General features: G+C 35.8%; 1 protein-coding gene and 1 pseudogene across 5 annotated transcripts in view; one reads left to right on the top strand and one right to left on the bottom strand.

Moving 5' to 3' along the window:
- The window catches only part of PRPF18 (pre-mRNA processing factor 18), a 120,240-nt gene that overhangs the window by 79,183 nt on the left and 16,638 nt on the right, over positions 1-24,419 (top strand). For all 5 annotated transcript variants that reach the window (XM_072653287.1, XM_072653284.1, XM_072653286.1 and 2 more), the window contains 7 exons: positions 3,888-3,992; positions 11,571-11,684; positions 14,467-14,613; positions 15,117-15,185; positions 17,909-18,049; positions 18,176-18,247; positions 21,560-21,715. In XM_072653287.1, the coding sequence (XP_072509388.1) occupies positions 3,972-3,992; positions 11,571-11,684; positions 14,467-14,613; positions 15,117-15,185; positions 17,909-18,049; positions 18,176-18,247; positions 21,560-21,715 (720 nt within the window). In that variant the 5' untranslated portion in view covers positions 3,888-3,971. The remainder of the gene's footprint in view (positions 1-3,887; positions 3,993-11,570; positions 11,685-14,466; positions 14,614-15,116; positions 15,186-17,908; positions 18,050-18,175; positions 18,248-21,559; positions 21,716-24,419) is intronic.
- LOC140531051 (elongation factor 1-beta pseudogene) lies at positions 18,889-20,945 on the bottom strand (annotated as a pseudogene).

Raw genomic sequence — 24,419 nt, 5'->3', positions numbered from 1 at the left:
TAGTTTGTGAATACTTTTTGGACCTGGGAAAATCTATCTCTAGTCTAAGTAGAAAACACAGACCTGACTTTCTAAAGATCTTTTTATTTTTTTTCCTGTAGTGGAAATGTGTTCCTTGTGTTGTTGTTACTAGTTGTTCCTAGTTATTACTTCTGTTCTTCTACAAATATTATTCCTTTCTTATCGATAGACTCATAAATTTAGAGCCGGAAGGATGTCTTCCATCTTGGATGTCTTCAAGGCCAACCCCTTATTTTATACATGAGGAGAGTGAGGCCCCGAGAGGAGTACTAACTTAAGTGTCTAAGGTCAAATAGGTAGTAAGTAACAGAGCCAGGATTTGAACCCAGATTATCTGATGCCAAATCCAGGGTTCTCTACATAACACTGTGAGATTCATGGCATCCCACTTTATTAACTAATATACTCTGATCTGTACCTTTATTCCACTTCAGTCACAAACAAAGGACGGTCAAGCCCTTGATCTTACCATCATTCATTCTAATTCCATGATTGAGAACTCTCAAATTCCCCCTCTGATTGTGGTCTCCTCTCATTCCCTCTTTACCCTCTGCCTTATTCCTCCTAAACTTACTCTTCATTCTGACTCTGACCTGTTACTGTACTCCTCCTCTCCTAACGATTTAAATAGAGTTGAAACGGTTGAACTGGACACTGTTTTTTCTCCTCAGATCTCTTGTCCTTTGTCCTGTTGTTTATACCTTCCCAAACCCTAATTTTGGTTATCCCTACCTTTCACTTTCTCTTCCCCTATTATGGACTACTGAATGCCATCTGAAGAAGTCATACCCTAAGGGTCCAGTACTAATTTGTCATTTCAACTGAACCTTCACTGCTAAATGGAAATCCTTTTATTCCTTTTCTGTGTCCATTGTACTCCCCACCATGGCTATTCCAAACCTTCTTAAGCCTTCTACATTACCCCTTGGTGGCCTCTTTCAGCAAAGAACCTCACTTCCTACTTTACCAAGAAAATTGAAGCTGTCTGTTACTGTGAGCTCCCTCTTTTCTTCCTATTCTGTACCTCCAAATCCTTCCACATTGCTTCCCATTCCTGCCTCATTTGTGCTAGGACACCCATCTTTCTTGCCAAGTCAAACTTTTCAACTTGTGCTATTGCTTCCATTTACTCTTGTCTCTTCTAGGAGTTGGTCACAGGGATTATATCTTTTTCATTTTATTTCCTTCTTTTTGGCCTCTATTCTTTTGTCTATAGATCTGCCTGGATCTCACCTGTCCTTGAAAAAAAAAATCACTTGACTTTGCTACCCACTAAACCCATCATCTTTCTACTTTTTTTTTTTTTTTTAAAGAGTTTTACCAAACTCTTTTACCTTTCCTGGTCAAACTCCTGGAAAGCTGTCTGGACTTATTGTCTGCATTTCCTGACCTCCCACTTACCATTCAATTGAAATTGCTTTTCCCAAAATTACCAATAACCTTTTAATGTTTAACGTGGCCTTTTTTTTCTTAAAAAAGTTTTATTAATGTGTTCTTGTTAAAATATCGTTGTCAATTCCTGCTGACACTGTTCCCCCATTCTCCACCTTCGCATCTTTCTGCCACATACAACATTTGCATGTAACAAATAAGTATAATCAGGCAAAGCAAATCAGCACATTGATCATGTTTTAGAATATATATCTTTTTCCAAAGCTATAGTCTGTTGCCTCTGTGCTGAGAGCTACTAGCCTTTTCTTATTCCTAATCCTTTTTGAACTTGGCTTTTGACACTATCAGCCACTTCCTCCTAGATAGTCTGTCCTCCCTCATTTTCCATGTTTTTGTGGCTTCATTACTTGATTACTAGTGTGACTGTTCATTTTCAGTCTCCTTTGCTGGATCATAATAGATCTGTCTCTCAAATATGGATGTCTCAAAGATTTTGTCCTAGTCCCTCCTCTTTCTTTGCCTTTTCATTTCATGCTCCCATTATCCTTCCTCTGTACTCAGTCATTATTCCTATGCAGATAATTTCTCAAAATTTATACATACAGCCTCAGAGTCTCCTTTGAACACCAGTTTCACATTAACAACTTTCTAGTATTCTACCCACATATGTCATTGGTGTCTCAGACTGAATCCTTTCTAGAATGGATATACAGTTATCCCTTCTACAATGTGACTTTCTCCATTGTGGTTTCAATATATCAAGGGTCAACGTAAGAAATTAAGTGGAAATTTTTTGGGAGTTTTGTAGAAACCACAGATGACATAAAAAGGCCAACAGATTATACAGAATCTCTGATCAAATACTTAACCCATATTACAATAACATCCTGTAAATACCCCATAAAAGAAAAATTTGAGACTTTTTTCAGGTTTGAAGGGAGGGCCAAAAAATTTTATGCAGATTTTCCAGTGAGCGCAGGCACCATACCCCTACCCACTCTTACGTGGAAGGAATAATTTTTCACCTACCCTAAGTTTATTCCTCCTTCAAACTTCAGTAAAACTCATTTTTCCAATAACTTGAGCTTATACTTTGAGATATCCTTGAGTCTTTTCTCTCCTTTACCTCCCATATATAATTAGTTGCCATGTGTTGTTGATTCTGTCTTGACAATATCTCTTGTAACCACTCATTCATTCCCTTTTCTCCACTTACACAGCCACTCTTAGTTCAGTAGTTCTGCCTTTTACACTGATTATTGTAATAGCTTCCCAGTTTGTATCCCTACCTCCAGTTTTTTCTGTCTCCAATCTGTTTTCTACATAGCTGCTAAAATGGTATTGTTCAATCACAGATTTAATTATATTACTGACCCTGTTAGAAAATCTTTATTGACTCCCCATTTCCTCTAAGATAAACTATGAACTTCATCTTGGCATTTAAAGACCTTCACAATTTGGCTGCACCTAAATTTTCCTCCTTTGTGAAAAAGGTTCAGACCCTATCCATATTTTTAAACTCAGTTTTCCAAAATGGTACTTTGGAAAAGAAACTCTAATCTGTGAAGGAATTTTCCCTAAAAATCTAGAGGAAGAATTATTTACTCATGTGGCATGAATAAATTAGCATTTTTAATAATCATTCTGTTTACATTCTCTAGAATGGTGGAATGTTTATTTAAAACAGATCTATAAACTCTTGGGCATTTCTCCAGATGTGTGCCCTCTGTGGTCTCTGTGTATTTGGAACAGTTGGAAATAATTTTTTTTAACTATTAAAAAATATTGAATTTGGTGGCTTCACTGGTCACTGACTCTTATAGAACTCTTTTCTCTATTTTTTGGATTGTATATATGTAGCAGTAGAAATAGGACAGTTGATCACCTTACAAGAGCAGTTCATTCTTTTTTTTTCTTTTTGGGTGAGGCAATTTGGGGTAAGTGACTTGTCCAGGGTAACATAGCTAGTAAGTGTCAGTTAGTGACTCAGTCTGAGTCACATTTGAACTCAGGGCCTTCTAACTCGAAGACTGGTGCTCTACGCATTGTGCCACCTACTTGTCCCCAACTCATTTATTCTTTAGAATATTTGACTGGAACAATATTTGATCTTGCTAAATTTTATTTTAGAAAAAATAACTTCTACATAAAGTCCAAATTTTATAGCTTTTTTCTTTTTTTTTTTTTGATTGGGAGACTGTTATGTGTCGCTCTTCTGTATCATGAATGCCTTCTATGCATTGTATGTGTGTAGTCCTTGTAATTTCACTTAGGTTGGTAACTTTGTTAGTATTTTTACCATGAAGCACTTAGAAGCATGTTCATTTCCAAGACTCTTTCAGAAGAGCATTTAAAAAAAAAGCAACTTGTGTTTTTATTGAGATTTATATTCAATTTCATGAACAGTTAAGCTGATAAAAAAATCATAAATATTAACTATAGAATATTATGTAAGCTGAATTTCTTTTGCTTAGATACAGCCAAAAGAAGAGGATCAGAAGCCATTAACTTCTTCCAATCCAGTATTAGAACTAGAACTGGCAGAGGAAAAATTGCCCATGACTCTTTCAAGGCAAGAGGTGAGAGTTGGATGTTAATTGGTAGTAAAATGTGTATATGTTTTAATGTTTCTTTTCTGTGCTTGTATTTATCCTCAGCTTTGTCTGGCCGGTTGCATGTATTTGATTCAGTATAGGTTGTCTCTCAAAATAGAAAAAGCATGCAGCTAAGAAAAACCATAAGGCTCGTATCCCCAGTTTGGCTTTCAAGGGTGATAAATTTGTCAGCTGCAACAGCTCTTGAAGACCTACTTAGTCATCATTGGGTGACAGTCTAGGTTGGTGAAGGAGAGGGGAGGGATGATCATCAGAATTACAGGGCCTTAAGTATTTAATTTAATTGGTTTTCCTTCTTGATACCATTATCTGGATTCTTTCATATGAAAAATCAGTAGTCACGATTTTAGTCTCATTCTGAATTGAATACAACTTTCCAATTTGTGTGTAAGTTGCTTGAGTCCAAACATTTACAAAATTATATCTAAATGATAATAGTTCACATTTACTTTTCTTATAGTAACTCTGGGGGGTAGTTAGTCTAAGTAATAGTCCCATTTAACAGCTGAAGAAACTGAAGTTCAGAAGAGAGTTACATGACTTATCTCAGAACCAGAAAGCTATTAAGAATTGGGGCCCGAACTGAAATTTAAGACTTCTGTTTTTGAGGCCTGCACAGCGTTCTTTCCATTATACTACAGCAATATTTTATAGTTATTGCCCTATATAGTCAGCTGCTCCTTTAACTCCTATACCTTTACTTGTCTACTCTTCTGATAATCTTTTATGAATGCTTGTTTTCTGTCTTTTTGTATTCATCAAATTATACACATGCATATATGGATTTGTATTGCCTTTTTTCTCACACTTGATAGAACCCAGTTCTACATGCCTCCTTCACAGCCTTATCTCCTATACTCTGACTCCAGTACTCTTAACTTTATTAAATTGGTGACAGTCTTTTATTAATAATTGTAGCTTGATTTTTTTGATTGATAAACCATCATTTTTAGGAATTTAGTCATTTTGTTTCTGTTTTTTAGAAAATTGAAATATCAGTTTGGCATAAAAATCAATTGCTCTGATGTTTTCTCCCTATGTGGTATCATTAAGTTTTAATTATCGTTATGTTTATCATATGGAAATCCACAAATCAGGATATATTGGATATTTGATAGAACGTAGAGGAAACTGTAGTAACCTACCTTTGGGGAATGTAACTCAAGGATTTGGTAAAAGTCTAGAGACCCAGAGTTTGGGGTTTAGGTGTAATGTATTACATTATAATATATAATGTTTATGATCTAATTAGTGAAAGGAGCACTGAATAAGTAACTAGGGTCCTTGTACTATAACTCATATTCTGTTCATCCTTGGCTCTAACTTACTATTTAGCATTGAAATTTCTGTCTGCCTGAAATTAGAATAATTGTAACATACTACAGCTGAAAGGAATCTGGAGGATTGTGAGTGAATGTTTTTATTTATTTTTTAAATTAAACTTTATTTTTTGTTATCAAGGCTTTATATTTCTTCCCCTAGCTGAAAGAAAAAAAAAACACCATTGTAATAAATATGCATAGTCAAGGAAAACATTCTTATGTTGACTATGTCAAAAAAAAATATTTTATATATTTAAGATGTCACGTCTCTTATCCAGGGATTTGATAGCTTATTTCATTTTGAGCCCTTAGGAATTGTGGCTGACCTGACAACATATGTACCATTTTATTTCAGCAATCTCCTGAGTCTCAGCCATAAGCTTTATCTTACCATGTGTTGCCCAGGACCATTTTTGGTTTTTCAGTTAAGGGTTTGTATGACCAAGGCAATATTCACAGCACTGACAGTGACTGAATATGCCAGCATAGTTCTGAATCGCAAAGTGTAACAGACTTTCTATATGGAGGGCAGAAGAAAAACATTTATTCAGACACCAGAAAGCCAAATCCCAACACCAGAAAGCCAAATTCATCATAGTAACCAAGAAGTCAATACACATTAGTACTGCAAGGGACAAAGCCATTCCCAAGCCTCCCCCACTGCTGGGGCATTTCCACAAACAAACACAAGACTAGCTGTACCTGCCTGTGTCCTCTCCTTCCTCTGCCCCTAACTGCTCTCACCAGCTTCCTCCAAGTTCTGCTCCTGTTCTACCCTTTCAGCAAGTTCTTCCCACCATATGTGACTTAGATTTCCATGTGATTTAAACCAGTCACATGGGCTCTATTAATGAATGAGAAAGATCTTCTCATTTAAATTACCCTTACAGAGTTTAACTTCATTTTAGGGATCTTTTCATTCACAGTATTGACTTTCTGTGTCTTTCAGAGTTGTTTGTCTTTTTACAGTATTGTAGAGGGTTTTGTGTAAGTTATTCTCCTAGTTCTGTTAACTTCACTTTGCCTCAGTTCATACAGATCTTCTGAAGTTTTTCTGAAAACATCTTTTACCATTTCTTATAGCAAAATTATTTAATTGCTTTGTATATCATAATTTGCTCAGCCATTGTCCAACTGATAGACAACTCTTTAGTTTCCAGTTTATTGTCACTACAAAAAAGAATAGTTATGAATATTCTTATACAAATAGAACTTTATTGAATCTTTGTGGGGAATAGTCCTCTATGTATTGGTATCAAATGTAGTGGTATCATTGAGTCAAAGTATATGCATCAAATTGCTTTTCAGAAGGACTCGAGCAATTCATAGCTCCACTAACAAGGCATCAATGTCATGTTTTCTCTCAGCCCATTTTATATTTGTCATTTTCCTTTTTTGTCAATTTTTCCAATCTTATAGCTGTAAGGCAGAACCTCAGAGTTGAATTTGCACTTCTAATTATTCATAGTTTAGAATATAACCTAGGGAGAGTTTGGATTTCTTCCCTTCAGAACTGCCTGATTGTGGATAGTTCTTAGATGTAAACCTGTCTTAAAAATGATGTCTATGAAAAAAAAAGATTATATAATTTCCCTTGGTGTTACATATTTAATTTGCGCCTTTTTAAAAGGAAATTATTAGTGATAATATAGCCATTTCTCACATACTCAGATTTTGTTTGTTCTTCAATTGTGCTTTATATTATATTTGACCTGATCTATATGTTTCTCAATATTTGTTTTTGAGTTGAATTAATGCATTACAGTTTCTTGGGAAAAACATTTTATCCTGAATTTTAAACACCAACCAAAAGAATATTTCTATTACACACAGTATAATACAAGAAAGAGGATCCTATATAAAAGTTATGAATCTTCATTTTATGGTAGCTTCATTCTTTAAAAATATATCATAACTTCTGTATTTTAGTTCAAAAACTGTCTGAAATTCCTTTTGTTCTGTACGTTTTAAAAAGTGTTACAATGGCCCTCTTTTTTTGGCCATTTTGGCCAATAGACTTTTCCCCTCTCCCACTTACATAGAAACCTAGAGAAAGAAAAAAACACTTCTTACAAACAAGCACACTCAAGCAAAATGAATCTTGATAGTGGCCAGATCCAAAATATATGTCTTTTCACCTTGGATTCATCACTTTCTTTTGAGGTGGTGGGTTACATGGTGCTTTATTCTAAGTCCTCTTGAGACACAGTTGGGCGTTACATCAGTTAGAGTTCTCAGGTCTGTCAAAGGATGTTTTTCTCTACAATAGTGTTGTCCCTTGTTAATTGTTTTCATGCTCACTTCACTCTACATCAGTTCACACTACCCAGGCTGCTTTGTAACTTTTTTTTTCATTTCTTAAGGCAAAATTATCATTCCATCCATTACAGTAGTAAAGCACAGTTTGTTCAGCCATTTCCCAGGTGTCTAACAGGCAGCGTAGGGGGCCTCCTTAAATTCTAGTTTTGTATTACTGGTGACTCTTTCTCTCCATTATTATCCTACTTCTTGTATCCCCTTCTCCATTCTTCTCTGTCTCTTTGTTGAGTTTGATGTATGTTCGTTCATTAATTCATGTGTGTGTGTGTGTGTCTGTGTGTCTCCTTTCTTTATTCCAGATAGGAGTGAGGTTCCTCTGATAGCTATCTCCCTCCCGCACTCCTCCATATTTGTATGCTCTCCTCATAAACTCCAGTTATGAAAAACAAGTTCCACCCTCTTCTTCCTTTCAATTCTAATATATTCTGTTTACCCATTTCCCTTTTAAAACCCTCAGAACAAAACTAATCAGTCCCCAAGACCTTTGATTTTTTTTATTAACTCACTGTCTTTTGAAGACACTAAGGTTCTGAAGAGACACTTGTTATTTTCTGCCCATTAACATTAGATCACCATACAGCCACTTCCAATTACTCAAATAAATTTACCTTTTTAGATTTCTCTGGCTTGTGTTTGTATTTCATAGTTCTTTTCATCAGAAATTCTTGAAAATCTTTTATTCCATTAAAGATTCCTTTCTCCACCCTAGCCCCACCTTCACATAGGATTACATTCAGCTTTTAGGGTAGGTTATTTAGGGTTGTAAACTTATCTCTTCTGCTTTTTAGAATGTTCTCTTTCAAGATCTCCTCTTAATTTATATTAGAAACTGCTGGTCTTACATGATCCTGATGGTCATTCCTTGGTCTAGGGCTGCATCTCTTGAATTAATACACAGTAACTAAATAGTGTCAAAGTGCTGGTAATCCTGCACCTTGATATGTGGTTGTATCTCTTGGGCCTCTGGTCACTGACCCTCCCCTGGGTCTGCTTAGTTCAGCTTTCCCCCCCAGGGCCTGACCCTGGTTTTTAATCTCCCGGATTTTGACTGTGGGAAATTTGGCCCCAGACAAGAAGTTTCATTTTTACTTTTCTGTCCGCTACCCTCATGTTTTCCTTGTTCCTCATCTAGCTCACTATAAAGGATGAGCTTTCTAACATTTAGTTTCCAAACAATTAAGTAGACTAATTTTAAAAACAGAATAAAAATATTTTAAGCAGAGACTGAGTCATAAGTCAGGGATATGACCGGTGAGACAGTTTCTCTTCAAGATTCTTTTAATTTAGTGGATGTTACTCAGGTGATATTATACAGTCATAGTATTTCATAGCTGGAAAGGACATTAACATTATTTAGTACAACTCTTTTTTATAAAGGTACTAGAAGCCCAGTGAGATAATGATTTCCCAAGGCTGCTAAGGTAATAGTCAAGCAGAGCGGAGTGACCCCAGGTCCTGTGACTCCAAATCCAGTACTTTCCACCATATCATATCACTTCTGCATCGTAGTTGTTTTTTAAAATAAATTTTTATTAATATCTTTTTTTTTTTTTTACATCACGTTTACACTCTCCAAGAGAGCCATCCCTTAAACAAAAAATAAAGTTCAACAAAACTAAACGAAGTGTCAAAGAAGTCTAATGTTATGGGGAGTGTTTCTGCACTCGTAGTTCCCACTCACTACAAAGAAGCTTGGGGCAGGAGACGGGGAAAAGATGCTTTCTCATTTTTCCTCTTTGAGGCCAAATTTGGTTATTATAATTTCACAGCATTCAGTTTCAATTGTCTTGCGTTTTTTCCTACTTACATTGTCATTGTGTATTTGTTTCCTGGTTCTGCTTATTTCATTTTCTCTCAGTTCACATAAGTCTTTCCAAGCTTTTCTGTAGTCATCATATACTCTAATAGATTATTAAAAATACGTCTGATTTTTTAAAAAGAAGTATTAAATTGATGATTCCTTATAATGGTTAGTAGCTTCACTAACATGATTTCTAGGGTTTTGTCAGTTTATCAAAGGTTCCTTCTTTTTTCAATAAGGGAACTCATTCAACTGAGTCAGATTGTAACAGAGAACTACTTGAGACCCGACAAATATAAGTAGGTCATGCTAGGATATGTCAGAGACAAGATTTGGACCTAGGTCTTACTGTCTCCAAAGCTAGTCCTTTATTATGCCATACTGCTTCTTATGTTAGAAGCAATGTAGCATTAAAATGGAAAATAATTTAATTTTAAAAAGACATTGTAAAGGAAGTCATTGTAGTGGACAGAGCATTTGGCTTAGAAGCCAGGTAGTGTTAGATTCAAATAGCTGTGTGATCTGTGGCAAATACCTCAGCAACTCAATCAGAAAGAGGTTAGGATTTGTTGGTGGAGGCTGGGGCTGAGAATCTTTTGCACAGTCGCAGAGCCTTTACCTTTTCAAATTTTTAAAAAAAGAATACACTTATTTTTCTCCAAGATATCATGGTTTTTGAAGACGTGGAATAAATGGATATCTCTCTTTGTAGAACATAATAAAATTTACTTCTTTTATGCTTCTGTAGCATGTTTAATTAAAAAATATATGGCAGTATAATTTTAGTAACAAGAGGACAGTCATAATCTTTCACCTTAAAGAATTTGCTAATGTAAGAGACTAGACTTTATTCAGGAATTGTATTTAAAAAGAGTACTTAGCTCTGTAATAAGGTTGATAGTAGTTATTCTAAAATTAAGTACTAGAGAAGCCTAACCACAATTATGACCCTTTTCTCATTTTCAATGCATTTCATACTTCTTTGGTTGCTTAAAAATTATGATTTGTATTTAAGGATTTATCTTAAATGTGCATCATGTTAGCTTCCTTTTTCATCCTATAGGATCTATTTAAGAAAAGATTTCATAAGTTTTTGAGCCAGAATAACCTTTTAATTTAAAAAAAAATCCAGTAAACATTTATTAAACATTTATTATTTTCCAGACATTGCTAAGCTGTAGGGATACAATTAATCAAGAGCAAGGCAGTCCCTGCCCTCAAGAAGCTTACAATCTTTGGAGACCACACACCACAGGAGGCAGGAAAGCAGGGAGATGAGGGAGACAGCACCAAAGTGTCATCTTATCTTCTTCAGTGGAGTTGACAACAGGACAGCAGTTGTAAATTGGAGTGAGCTGAGAGTCCAGCTTCTGCACTCTATAAAGGACAGGTTTGGTACTCTGCCCTCCAGTCCTCCATTCTGAGGGGAGATGAGGCAGAAGTAGGTGGTATCAGTCAAAGCTTGAGAAACAGCCTGATAGTGAGTCTAGAAGTGTGGAGCTTTTCCTGGAGGAGCATCTTCTTCCATAGAGTTGAAACCTGACAAAGTAGTAGGTGCAAAGTGGAGTTGAAAAAAATGCCTTGATTACTTCATGTTTAGTTTAGAATATTTAAATTAACATTCTTCATTTTAGATTTTATTTTAAAATGAAAAGAACTGTGTAATTTATTATTGTTGTCATCATCTCATATTTACTTTTTTCTTGGAATTCAGACAGAAAGTCCTTTGACATATCACTATTCTGTTTTTATTTCTTTATATTCAAACTTGTATGGAACATTACATAAGTATTTAAAAGAACTGCTTTTTGTTTTGAATAAAAGTTTTAGGATATAACTTATTCTCTTTAGGCTTACTGAAAGCATCTTTAGTGCAATTCTGGTAGCAGACAGAACAGGAAAAATCAGGATTCTTGTCCTGACCCCAAGGCCAATATTGTCTTCACTACAACAGAGCCTAATATTTTTAAACATTTCTTTTTTGTTTAAAATAGGAAAAATGTAGTCTAGATAAGTCTGGTTTAAGGATTTAGCTGCTTGACTTAAAAGCTTGAATAATTTCTTGAAATTTAGTTTTTTTCTTTTTTTGCCTTTTTTTAGGTCATTAGGCGATTGAGAGAAAGAGGGGAACCGGTCAGATTGTTTGGAGAAACAGATTATGATGCATTTCAGCGTTTAAGAAAGATTGAGATTCTCACACCAGAGGTTAACAAGGTAAGTTGACAGATGACAACCAAATAAATGCTTGCGTTCCATATGTAAATAATGGGTTGTGTGGGGCAGCTAGGTGGTTCAGTGGATAGAGCACCAGTGTGGGAGTCAGGAGGACCTGAGTTCAAATCTCACCTCAGACACTTGACACTCACTGGCTGTATGACCTTGGACAAGTCACTTAACCCCAATTGCCCCATCCTGGGTCATCTCCAGTCATCCTGATGAATATCTGGTTACTAGATTCAAATGACTCTGGAGGAGAAGTGAGGCTGGTGACCTGCACAGCCCTCCCTCACTCAAAACAAAGCCAAGTGCAAGTCATGTCATTATTTCTCTGATGGCATGGTCTTCTTGGGCAGTGAAGGATGAACACACACACAATGGGTTGTGTGAATGGAGTACAGCAATATATACATTTTCATATATACCTTGGATGTACTGATCACGGGGTCATTGCTGGCAAATTCAATTTTGATTATGGCAGTGGCTCTTAGAATGGAATCTTATTATTTCCCTGGCCCTAGATCTGCTCCATAGGCATCTCTAGAACACTACAGTGAAGTTTTCTTTTTTGTCTCTGTCATGTTCTCGGGTGCATCTATTCCTTTGTTAGCAGAACTGGATGCCTGCCATTTATTTGCCACTATTGGACTTTTGTAAAAGGACAGTACAGTGGAATTGGATGCCTTCACATATTCTTTTCCATAACTCTCTGATTTTAGGGGATAGGTAGGGTGATGTATGTTGTCTACCTAGTAGAACTAAAAGAGACCTTAGAAGATATTATATTGATTACGCATTTTTGCTTATTGTTAATATTATTTTCCTTCTTAATGGGAAGATCTTCTTCCCCCATTAATGGACCTCCCTGTTAAGGGGAGTTTGGTTAGGGAAGATTTGTAGGAAGGCCCATACCTTTTGTTAATTTTCTAATGAGGCACTGGTTCTCAAGAGTTGTGATGCCCCCTGGCTCGGTTTTACTTTGGGGCTTACTGACTGGAAGTGTTTGTTTGGCCAAATGAGACTCTGGGCAGCTGCCAAGAAGCTGCCTTTGAAAACGCAGATGTTGGTGCTTCTTTCTCTGGTCACCATGTACGTATGGTCAGACATTTGAATCTGCCCATTGATCTATGATGTATGTATTGCTTATGTCAGACAGTTGAAAGCTATGTCTGTTGATTTTGATTTCTCTGTATTTTCTCTGAAGTTTAGGGTGCTGCCTTTTTCCCCTGAGCAAAGTGAATGATACATGTGCTTGAGTAAAGTGATTGTTGACCCCTCAAGTTGCTTTCCTTACAGAAAAGCAGATCAAAGAACCTGTGATAGCAAGCCTTCCTGTGTAGTTGGGGTGTTTTCTTTTACAGATAATCTTGTCCAACCTCTCAGCTCCTCTGTACAGCATCCTAATAGGTCATCATCCAGCTTTTGCTTGAATACTTTTAAGAACAGGAAACTCATTAAAGCTAGAAGAATTCTCTATTTTTATTTTTTGACTTTTAATTATTAGAAGATTTTTCCTTACATTGACCTATTCCTTTCCTCTAACTTAGTCATTTGTCCTAGTTCTGTCTTAGCTATGTAGAATAAATTCAATCTTTACTCTAAATACCAATCTTTTCAAATGTTGGAAGACAATTCTTACTTTTTACAAGCCCTCCCCACATTACAACATATACACAAACACATGCTCTTACTTATCTCTTTTCCAGGCTAAATACCCCCAGCCCTTTTAACCATTTCTCATATGACATACTTTAAACACTTGTCATCATTCTGGTTATTCTCCTTTAGTTTGCCAGTGTACCTTTTAAAATGTCTTAGAACCCAACACAGTGGTGGGCTGACAAGTGCAGAATATCATGGGACTGTTTACCTTATTATGGATCTCTTCTTTCCAGGTTGATAGCAGTTCCCTAAGGTATAGTAATAGTCCTTTTGTAGTTTATTCAAACACATACAAGTGCTCCTACTGTACTCTCATCTAATTCAGCATTTCTCCACATGTTCTCTACAAGATTATGCTAAAATGTACCAGTCTTTCATAGTTGGGTACTCAGACTAGAGCCCTGTGGCATCCAAGTGACTGGTTCTTTGTGGTTTTTTGATGGACAAACAAGGAATTTGTTTTGAAAGGAAAAAAGGGGCTTGGGAAAATCAAGGAGAGGACAACCTGTGTGCACTGTTGCCTGTTATCTCAGATTTAGCCCCTGGGTTGAAGAAGGTGCTCTGTTGTGTCAAAATGGAGGCCTGAAAAATGACCAATGTTAAAAAAAAAAACAAAAAACACTAGGTACATCAGATTTAAAGTTTAAAACGTGTGAGAAGGCTCAGTCATTAGAGACTTTGGGTCTCTATTCCTTGGGAAATTTCTAGCCCTAACCATGAAGATGATCTTCAAGATGATTGCTTAGATTTTAGCTCTCATGATACTTTCTAGCCATCAAGTTGACATTAGCATAAACCTCCTACCAAAAAAATATGCATTTGTATTGACCAGCTATTCCTTTAAGTCCATTTATGCTTAGAAAAGTTAACTCTGAGGAAGATAAGCATTAAACTGGTTAAACCAGTTACCATTATTTCAATCACTTTCTTCTGTTTAGTTTATTTAAATTTTTGAATCCTGTGTCTTATGTTCATTTTTAAAAATTGCGCATAGAATTTGTGCTTGCTAGCATGGTTTCATTCACCTGATTAAAACCATTTACCAACCTGATAGAACTAATTAAAAAGTAAAGGTGAAATTTAGTGTTAATGACATTTTCCTTTTCACTATTCCTAGGGTTTGAGGAATGATTTGAAGGCAGCCTTGGATAAGATTGATCAACAATACCTTAACGAAATTGTTGGTGGTCAAGAACCAGGAGAAGAGGACACACAGAATGACCTGAAAGTCCATGAAGAAAACACCACTATTGAAGAATTAGAGGTAATCTCTCTAAAAATCAATGAAATTTAATTGTTCTGTAGCAATTATTTATTCACAAGACATGTATGTCTCATTTTAAAACTCAGTGATTTTGGTGTTCCAGAAGTGTTAATTAAGAGTTGTTTTTATTTCTTTAATAACTGCTGTGACCCTGTGTAGGTCTAGTAGATGTGCCAGCGTTTGAACTGATTTTTTTCAATATGCATTTTTCATGTGAAACCATACATACATAGCATCAACATTTGAAATAATGTGTCTAAAAGCCAGTTTTATATGTATGTGTGTATTCTAAGCATATTTTCTTTTTAAAATTTTTAGTAGAAAAGTTTTCTACTTATTTTGAAATTCTGTCTGATTTGAAAACTGAAACAATATTGAACAGCCTTATGAATGTAAAGCAAACTTCATATTTTTCTCATATTTTAGGCTGTATAAATAAATTCCGTGTTTTGCCTTGTGCTCTCTACCAAAAGTTAGGAACATTTTTTATTTTCTTCCCTTAGGCATTGGGAGAATCCCTAGGAAAGGGGGATGATCATAAAGACATGGACATCATAACCAAATTTCTTAAGGTAATATCTTTTCGTGCTAACAGACTAATAACACTTTGGTGGTCTGAGAACTCTCCCTATGTTTTCAGATTGTCAGGTTTTTAAGATTTGAGAGGAAAATAGTCCTCCATAAAAATAATAGCTGACTTTTATTTAGTGATTTCAGGTTTATAAAGTGATTAATTAACTCAGTTTATTTCCATGTTAACCTTGCTAGGTAGATACTCTTATTATTTCCCTTTCATAGATGAGAAAACTGATGTTGAGAGAGGTTAAGTGGCTTGTCCCCAGGATATATAGATATTGAATGTTATTATATGCGTGATGCAAGGAAGTACTTGGATACAGAGCTTTATCAAAGAAACACATACTCTCTGCTTTCATGAAATTATATTCAAAGATAGGTACATTAATGTAGATACATGCAAAATAAAATAGCCACAACACGAGCAAGAAAACAAGGATGGAGAATGCTATTTTTATCCAATCAAGTGCATAGCTTTTTCCCCCCCTCAGTTTTTTAATAGTTTCTTATTGTAGAGGGGTTCTCATTTTCTTCTTAAATTGGAAAGAATGTAGGAGAAAAAATTTTGACTGATAATTCAATAAATATTTATTTTCTTCTTATTTAGTCATTCAATTGTCTGTTGACACATGGGTTCACATGACTCCATGAACAAAGTCTCTGGGGTTTTCTTAGATAATGGAATGGTTTGCCATTTCCTTTTCCAGTGTGTCCCCATTTTACAGATGAGGAACTGAAGCAAATAGGGGTTCCATGACTTGCCCAGGGTCACACAGCCAGTAAGTATCTGAGGTCATATTTGAACTCAGGTCATCCTGACTCCAGGCTCAGCACTGCAACCACTGTACCACCTAGCTGCCCCTTAAACATTTATGAAGGACCTACTGTGTGCTAGGCTTGGAATTGTGTGGAAGAAAGGTGATTATATGGAGGAAATGCTAAAGTAGGAGGAGGTAGGAAGATAGGTTAGTAAAGGTTAGTTTGGTCACATCGGCTCTTGCTCTCAGTGTACCCATGCATGGGCTTTTTCTATGTCGGTGCTAAGTTGCTGAGAGGGGTTAGTTGGAAATGTTGGGGAAAGGGATGGAGAAGAAAGGCTACAATTGTATGATCATTTTTTCTCTTTTACCCTTTTTCTTCTACGGTTGATATAGGGTCACACCTTTGTTCCACTGATCATCTAATGCTGAAACGTTCATGGTGTCATAAGCATTAAATGATCACATATTAATTGAACATTAGTCGCGATCATGATATTGTGGAAGACACTTTGTAAATCCATAACTTCGTGGTAGAAGTGTGGTAGACATATAAAATTGATTTTTTTAAAGAGCAAGGAAATATAATTTTAAAAAGTTTTTGTTTGCTGAATAGTATAAGATATATAAAGGGGAAAAAAAGAATAGGTTACTTGAGAAATACATATTTGATGATCCTCCAACAAAATTATTTGATATTTTATGGCATGAAAGTAGCGGTGGGCTCTTAAAGGCCGTACTCTGGCGAGTTCTACCAGGCCCTACAGGCTTTGAGTACTGATCTAAAAAGGGATTGGAGGTTAATTGAGAGCTAACTTGGTTAAATTTGGAGAATCTTGTCACCAGTTTGGTTTCATTTTGATGAATATTTTTGGCCATCACACCCCGTGAAGACCATCTTCTCCTAGCTAATAGTTGTTTAGTATACTACCTGTACTGTCTCATTTGAGCCTCACTTTGTAATATAAAACTCAAAAGACTGTTTTCATTATTAGCCCCAGCACCTCTTACTAAACAGTTGTCTTTTGGTTGGTCCGCCTCCTATCTCTTCCTCCTGGACTCTATCTTCCACTCAGCTTTCAAAATGAACTTTCTGAAGTATAGTTATGGCCATGTCAGGCCCCACTCTCCTTACTCTCCACCCATAATCCTGTTTGACTTTTAAAGCCCTTCATGTAACCTAGTCCCTTCCTACCATTCCAGTCTTCTTATAAGTTATTCCCTTCCACTTAATCTATGACCCAGACACTGGGCTCCTTGGTCTTCCTTGGAATGAGACACTCCATCTCTCGGCACAATTTTCCTGGCTGTCCCCCATGCCTGGAATTCTCTTCCTTTTCACCACTACCTTCTTCCTCACTTTCCCTGGTTTCCTTCACGTCTTCTCTAAAATCTCATCTGCAAGAAGCCTTTCTTGTTCCTCTTCAGAACTAATACATTCCCCCTGAGATTTCCTCTAGTTTATCAGTTTATCTAGTTTATACAGCTTGCTTGTACATAGCTGTTTACATGTTGTTTCTTCCTTAGATTATGATGAGTTCCTTGAAGGCAGGAGCAGTGTTTCCTTTTCTTTGTGTCTTTGGCACAATGCATGATACGTAGTAAACACTTAATTAGTGCTTATTGATTGACTGACCTCTGAGGTTGTGTCTTACCCATCATCACATTGCTAGTGTCAGAGACATGAGCCCAGACTTGGAGCATGTTGTTGGCTCTCCCAGACTGCTTCTCTGAAAGCCTAGGAAAATTGTAGTCTTCATCAGTGGAAAGAATACCCACACTGATGACACGTTGAAGCATACGTCATCATGATGGCTTTGTAAGGAGTTGAGTGGGTATAAAAATATTAATGAAATACAGTTAATAAAAATTAGTGCTTTTAATTTCTTGCACCTTGTGTGTGTTCCTGCCTTTGACCAGTAGGTGGCAATGTGGTATAAGTCTACCCATTCTCTTTACAGTTTCTCCTTGGAGTTTGGGCTAAAGAACTCAATGCCAGAGAAGATTATGTAAAACGCAGTGTGCAGGGCAAACTGAACAGTGCCACTCAAAAGCAGACAGAATCATACTTGAGACCACTTTTCAGAAAATTGCGAAAAAGGGTGAGTGACATCTGTTAGCAGTGCTGATGTTTAGTAGAACTTGGATTTTCTCTTTTCAGAATAAATGCTCTTTCTTAGGATGTTGAATGGATTCCCAAATTAATTACCTCATTTTTTCTTTTTCAGACTCTTCCTGCTGACATTAAAGAATCAATAACAGACATTATTAAATTCATGTTGCAGAGAGAATATGTGAAGGTATGTAAGATAGATACCACATACTGGGGATTGAATTGTCATTAGTAGCATATCTAGATTAGGTCCTTTACAGCATTCATATCACTTAGGATTGGGGGGATCTTTATGAGACATTGGCATAAATGTGGAAATCAGCTGGTCACACTTAAAAGTCAGCTGTCCCATTTTGCTGTTCACAATGATCTTTTGGCCTAGCTATCCCTACTGGCCATTGCCCAGACTTGGGAACATCACCTCCCACTTGTGTGCACTTGCACAAGTCATCTTGCATGCTGAGCATGCCTCACTCCTTTAGGACTCAGCTTGGATGCCAGAGGTGCATCTCAACTGTTAATGATTTTTTTCTGCTTTAATTGTTCCTTGTACTCTTTTTTTGTGTGTGCATGTCCCACACCTTCACCCTCATAAAAAGAAAGATTTTCAAGGGCAGGCTGTTTTGTTTTTCCCCAGAGCTCAGTGCAGTGCCTTTCATGTAGTAGGTGCTTAATAAATATTTGTTGAATTGGATTGATATCAAATATGAAGATGGGAGGAGTTGATAACACTTGCTATGAGCTAAGACTTTTGAGATCTTAGCTGTAGTGCTCTTCCTTTGAAAAAATTGAGCAACTTTTTTTTCTTTTTACTTAGAAATATTTTTACTTAAATGCCGTTTTTGATGAGGATGGTAGGTTTTAGATCTTAGTGAAGGCAGCAACATCCGTGGATTGTCTATAGGCTTCAAAGGCAATTGTCCATTCCTCTAGCATGTCTGTCCCAACTTTATCATCTTCAATCACACATTGTATCTGAAGCTTCTTGATGCCATGTCCTGCTGGAACTAGTCCAGAAGGTTCCCCCGACCAAACCATCTGCCTGAGTGCTTCTGACATATTCCTCCAGTGTTGCCATGTCTGTCTCACCTTCCCAAGGTTTCACATCCAGTAAGATGGAAGACTTGGTGACAATTGCAGGTTTTAGGATTTCTTTGGTTCGTACTGAGCAAGGTGTTCTTTTAGCTTCTTTGCTTCTTCACTTTCCTTCTTCTCATCAGACCCAAAGAGGTCAATGTCATCATCATCTTTGACATCTGTAGCTCCACTTCCTGTGGTATCTTCTACCAAAGCCTTCTTGATTCCTGGAAAGCTTGCCTTTTGCTTCTCATGGGACTTAATGTGGCTATACCAATGGAGGGCATGGTACCAGATGTCTTCAAATACTACAGTGTCAGCCTGGGATGGCACAAATGCTTCTATGTAGCTCTTGTCCACCAGGAAGTTGTTGAGGTACTACAGGGCCGCAGGTGTCTTGAGATCTCCAAAGCCCGTGGTGGTGGTGGCATTTATTAAACATTTACTTTGTGTAAGACCATCTCTTGCCTCTTACCTACTGAGCTTCTTTCCTCCAAGACTCCAACAGATTTGGGGTCCAGGAGAGGACTTTGATATTCTGGGGCCCCCAGGATAGCAAATATGGATCTGTTAACTCACATGAACGTATATGAAGACCTATGATTAATTACTGAGTGTCATAAACAATGCATGCATTTTCTAAGGCACTTTATTTTTAATTACTTAATGGAAAATGTGTGGCCTTTCATCTTGCACTCTTCTCCCAATATTAAATACCCAGAATCTAGTATCTGATTATTTGGTTAACTTTGTATTTACTTCATAAAAACAAAGGGAACCTAATTTGAACATTTAAACTAGTTTGTTTTGTAATCTGCTGAAATATATGTATTGAAATTTCCATCAGTTGACTTCCACTGTTGAAATTATACATGTGAGTACCTGTGATTAAAATGCTGAGTTGTTTAAGAAAACATCAATGGCCTTTTTTAAACCTCATAAAACCTGTTTGGAGTAAGCTTGACTGTTTTTGCTCTGGCAAAATAGTTTTCTATAAAATGAGCTCTGAGTTTTACCCTATTTGTAACAACTGGTTTGTGTATATTTGGAAAATTTTTAAAAAATTCTTTTTTATTGTGAATTTAGGAATCACTGAGAAACAGAAGCAAGAAAGAAGCTTTGTATAAAAACATCTTTTACTATGTATAGTTTACATTATATATATGTAATATAATATACATATGTATACACATATACATACGTATATAATATGTATATATGATTTATATGTTTAACATTGACACATAGTGTGTGTGTTTATGTAGTACCCATATGAAATTCAGCAGTGTGGTAATTGCTGTATTTGGCAGTCTTCTATACTTTTTTGTTTTCTTCTTTGCATTTTAAATCTAGCAGATTTTGAGCCTTTAATGATTTTGAATTGGACTGTGACTTCATTGATATGGGGAATTGCCCATGAAGAACCTTGCCTCCAGCAACATAAATTGGCGGTTGCTTTGCAACTGAGTGGCCAAGTGACTTTGCTAGGGTCATTTTGACCCAAGTCTTCTTGACTCCAAGCCTAGCTCTCTGTCTTTCATACTACACTGCCTCTCACATGTATTTATTGAGGCTCTTTTGAGGTTTAGTCAGATAAGCTTTTCTTAAACTGGCAAGGTCAGATATTTAAGATTTGCTTCTCTGCTTTCTGGTTTGTGTTTTTCTTCCACAGATGGCTGGAAAAGCCATTTTTAGAAAAACCTGCCTACCTCCAAGCACCTCCTCCACCTCTACCACCAGCTCTCACCCCCCCTCGCCCCCCCCCCCCACCCAAACAGGGGTAAAAGTCTGTCATATTCATTGACCATTTTCTTCAATGTAGATAGATTTGGTTTTAGGGTTTTTGGAGTATAGGGCTTTTGAGAGCTCAAAATAAAGCTAATTCAATACTTAGAAATTTTACTTGTGGGCCTCTATCTTAACCTTCCTGTTAGGAACTTCATCCTATGCATAGAACACCCACAGGTTTCATTGGGAATTCCATGCAGGGAGCAGCTACATCTTCAAGTTGGATTAGGAAAAACTAATTAAATGCTGTATCCCTGTATAAACCACCTGTAAAGGAGATAGTTCTTGAAGAGACCTGAATTAGAATATCTAGCAGTGCATTAAATTGCCTCTTTCATTCCAGATATGAAAAAGACATTAAACTCCATAGCAAAAAACAGTTTAAAGAAGTATTTATCTTATATACATAAACACTCATTTTCATTTTTGCCTTTGACTGTTGCCTTGAGCAAATTCTGTAATCATTCTAAAACAAATTAGCATGAATATATGACAATATTTTATATGTTTATACATACTCTCACATAAAACATTTAAATAATTGTATCTAAAGTGTTATTAAATCATTGAAAAACTAATACCTACACAAAATGTTTTGCCATTCTTTTCTCATTAAAAACTCAACTCTTTGTAGGCCAATGATGCTTATCTTCAGATGGCCATTGGAAATGCTCCTTGGCCTATTGGAGTCACTATGGTTGGTATCCATGCCAGAACTGGTCGAGAAAAGATTTTTTCCAAGCATGTTGCACACGTTCTAAATGATGAGACGCAAAGAAAATATATTCAGGTAAGCAGTTTGTGAGCAAGAGGTTGCAAAAGTTTTGCTTTAATATTGAGATATTCTAAAAATTCTAACTTTATAAGGAAAAATATTTGAGTAGCAAGTGGCAAATTCTGATGATTGTGCTTAATATATTCCAATTGAATTAATGACAAACAGGAATCATCAACTCATTTTCCTTCAGCTGTTTAGAATTTCACATAACTATATTTTAGTTAGGGCTTTATGGGTATGCTGTCCACTAAGTTTGAATTATTGAGTACTGAAATATATATTGTGCTGTCTACCTGTTTAGAATGTGAGCTCCTTGAAAGCAGGAACTTTGTTCCTTTTCTGTTTGTATCCTCAGTGCTTGGCATAGTGCTTTGCAAATAGTAAGCACTTAATAAATTATTTTTCATTTATTCATATATGTGTGTACATATACACTGTATGTATTAATGAATAAAACTTTATTAATTCAAACCAAATAGGGAGAAGACCAATTACTGAAGAATCTTAATTGAAGAGTATTTGAAGGAAATGTAGTTATATTTTCAAATTATTATTATTTAAAATGGGTCTAAAATAGTGCATAGTAGAAATCCTGATAAATATAGAAATTATTAGCAAACAATATACAGTTATATTTTCTAAGGACTATACAGTTATATATTCTTTATTTTTAAATTTAATTTTTAAAATTGATATTAATAAGTGCTAACATTTATATAGCATCTAAGGTGCAAAAGCACTTTGTAAATATGACTTTTTATCTTCACAACAACCTTGGAAGGTAGATGCCTATTATCATCCCCATTTTAGGGATTAGGAAACACAGGCATTCAGAAATTTAGTCACTTGCGTCATCACACAACTAATTAGTATCTGAGGTCAGACTGAAATTCAGGTTTTCTCCAGTCCTGGTCCAGCACTCTATTCACTCTTAGTTGCAGAACATAGGAAAAAAAATCTAGTTTCTTTTGCACTATTCCCTTCATTGGGGAAAAAAAAACCCATCCCCATTGTTGTTAAAAACAAAAATGTGTAGTGAAGCAAAACAAATTTCAACATTCTCCGCATCCGAATAAGAACTATCTCATTCTTTACCCAGTACCCATGAATTCTTGGGTGGTTGATAAGCATGCTGATATCTGTTTAATTGGCAGCAGGAAAGCTCTAAAGTTGATTTTAGAGTGTAGGATTTAGGAAAGACTTTTAGAGACCACTGAGTTTTAACAGATGGAAAAACTGAAGTCTAGAGCAATGAACTGAAACTTGACTGAGGTCATACAATAATGGAGCTGAGTTAAGTCCAGCTCCTCTGACTTTAAACCCAGAGTTATCATCATGATCACACGGTTGTTTGAAAATGATTTGTTCCCTTAAATGTGAGCATATTCCTACATGATCTTCTTCATGCTTTTAATTTACTCAACAAAACTTTCTCATTGAAAAAGTGAATTGCAGCTTCTTTTCAAATTCAAGATTAAATTTGAATTAATGATACCTTACCATACACTATTTCTAATGACTAAATGTAAGTTAGGTGATACCTAAAATGGGATATTGACTGTATGAGTTATTCTTCTGTTTGGAATTCAGTTTAAATGCTGAATGTTCATTTGCTTGCCATATTTTTTGCCTTGATCGTCTCTGTATTTCAAAGTACTGATATTTCTTAACTCTCTGAACATGAATTGTAGGACTTAAGAAATTTAAATGTACCTGTAGAAATTAAGGCACATATTTAGAGCATAGGAGTAGTAACTTTTTTGACCACAAAAATTCTATTTGAAAGTATAATTGCTTAACTTTGGTAATAGAAATATAAATAAAATAACTTTCTGTTTAAATATTTGATGATTTATTATATTTAATAACCTATTATATTGGTAATGTAATAAAAGACATTTAAATATTTCAATATACCATATATTTATACATCGTACACTTAGTTTTGCTGACTAAGGCTGCATTAATATTGAGCCCATCTCCACCATGGTTTTTCAAGCTGTTTCTTTTTCATGATTTTTTAAAAAGTATAAGTAATGTCTACATATTATACAATAATATTATATAATACATAAATGTTTTCTTATGTTGGAAGATTACCAATGTCTTCTAGAAGCTGTGTCGTATGAAAATCTGTCCTTCCCTTCTATTTTTGAAAAATCTCTTATTTCATGTAATATTTTCCCCCTTTTCCAGTCTCTTCCTTCTGTATAGCTTCCCAGGGATGTTGTTCATATTTTAGTGCTACTCAGAACAAGATTAATTGCTGATTCAGATAGAATTTTGTAAAAAATATCTCATTAACTTTAATATAATTTAAATGCTAAAGCTTCTTGCTGAATGTTATGCTTTTAACTTGAACACAGAGGGTCACTAGGAGCAGTGGGTACAAGTTGCAGGTGTAATTTTTGGCTTGATATTGAAGAAACCTTTCCAACAATCAGAGCTGTCCAAATATAGAATAGACGACTCCTCATGGGAAAAGATTCCTGCTTCACTGGTGGTCTTAAAGTAAAGAACGGAGGACTACATGTTGGCCTTATTCTGAGGAGGGATTCTTGCTCAGATTTGAATTGAAGTTAGATCACCTCTGATCTCCTTTCTGGCTTTAGGATACTGTGATTTTTCTAAATCTTTTCAAGCGTCACATTAGTGTTTATATAATATTTTGTTTAATTGTAAATCTGTACCCTAATAACAATTGATTAATTTTATC

The sequence above is a fragment of the Notamacropus eugenii genome, chromosome 3, assembly GCF_028372415.1.
Source record: "Notamacropus eugenii isolate mMacEug1 chromosome 3, mMacEug1.pri_v2, whole genome shotgun sequence".
NCBI classification, from domain to species: Eukaryota; Metazoa; Chordata; class Mammalia; order Diprotodontia; family Macropodidae; genus Notamacropus; species Notamacropus eugenii.
This window is presented reverse-complemented; position numbering and strand designations above follow the sequence as displayed.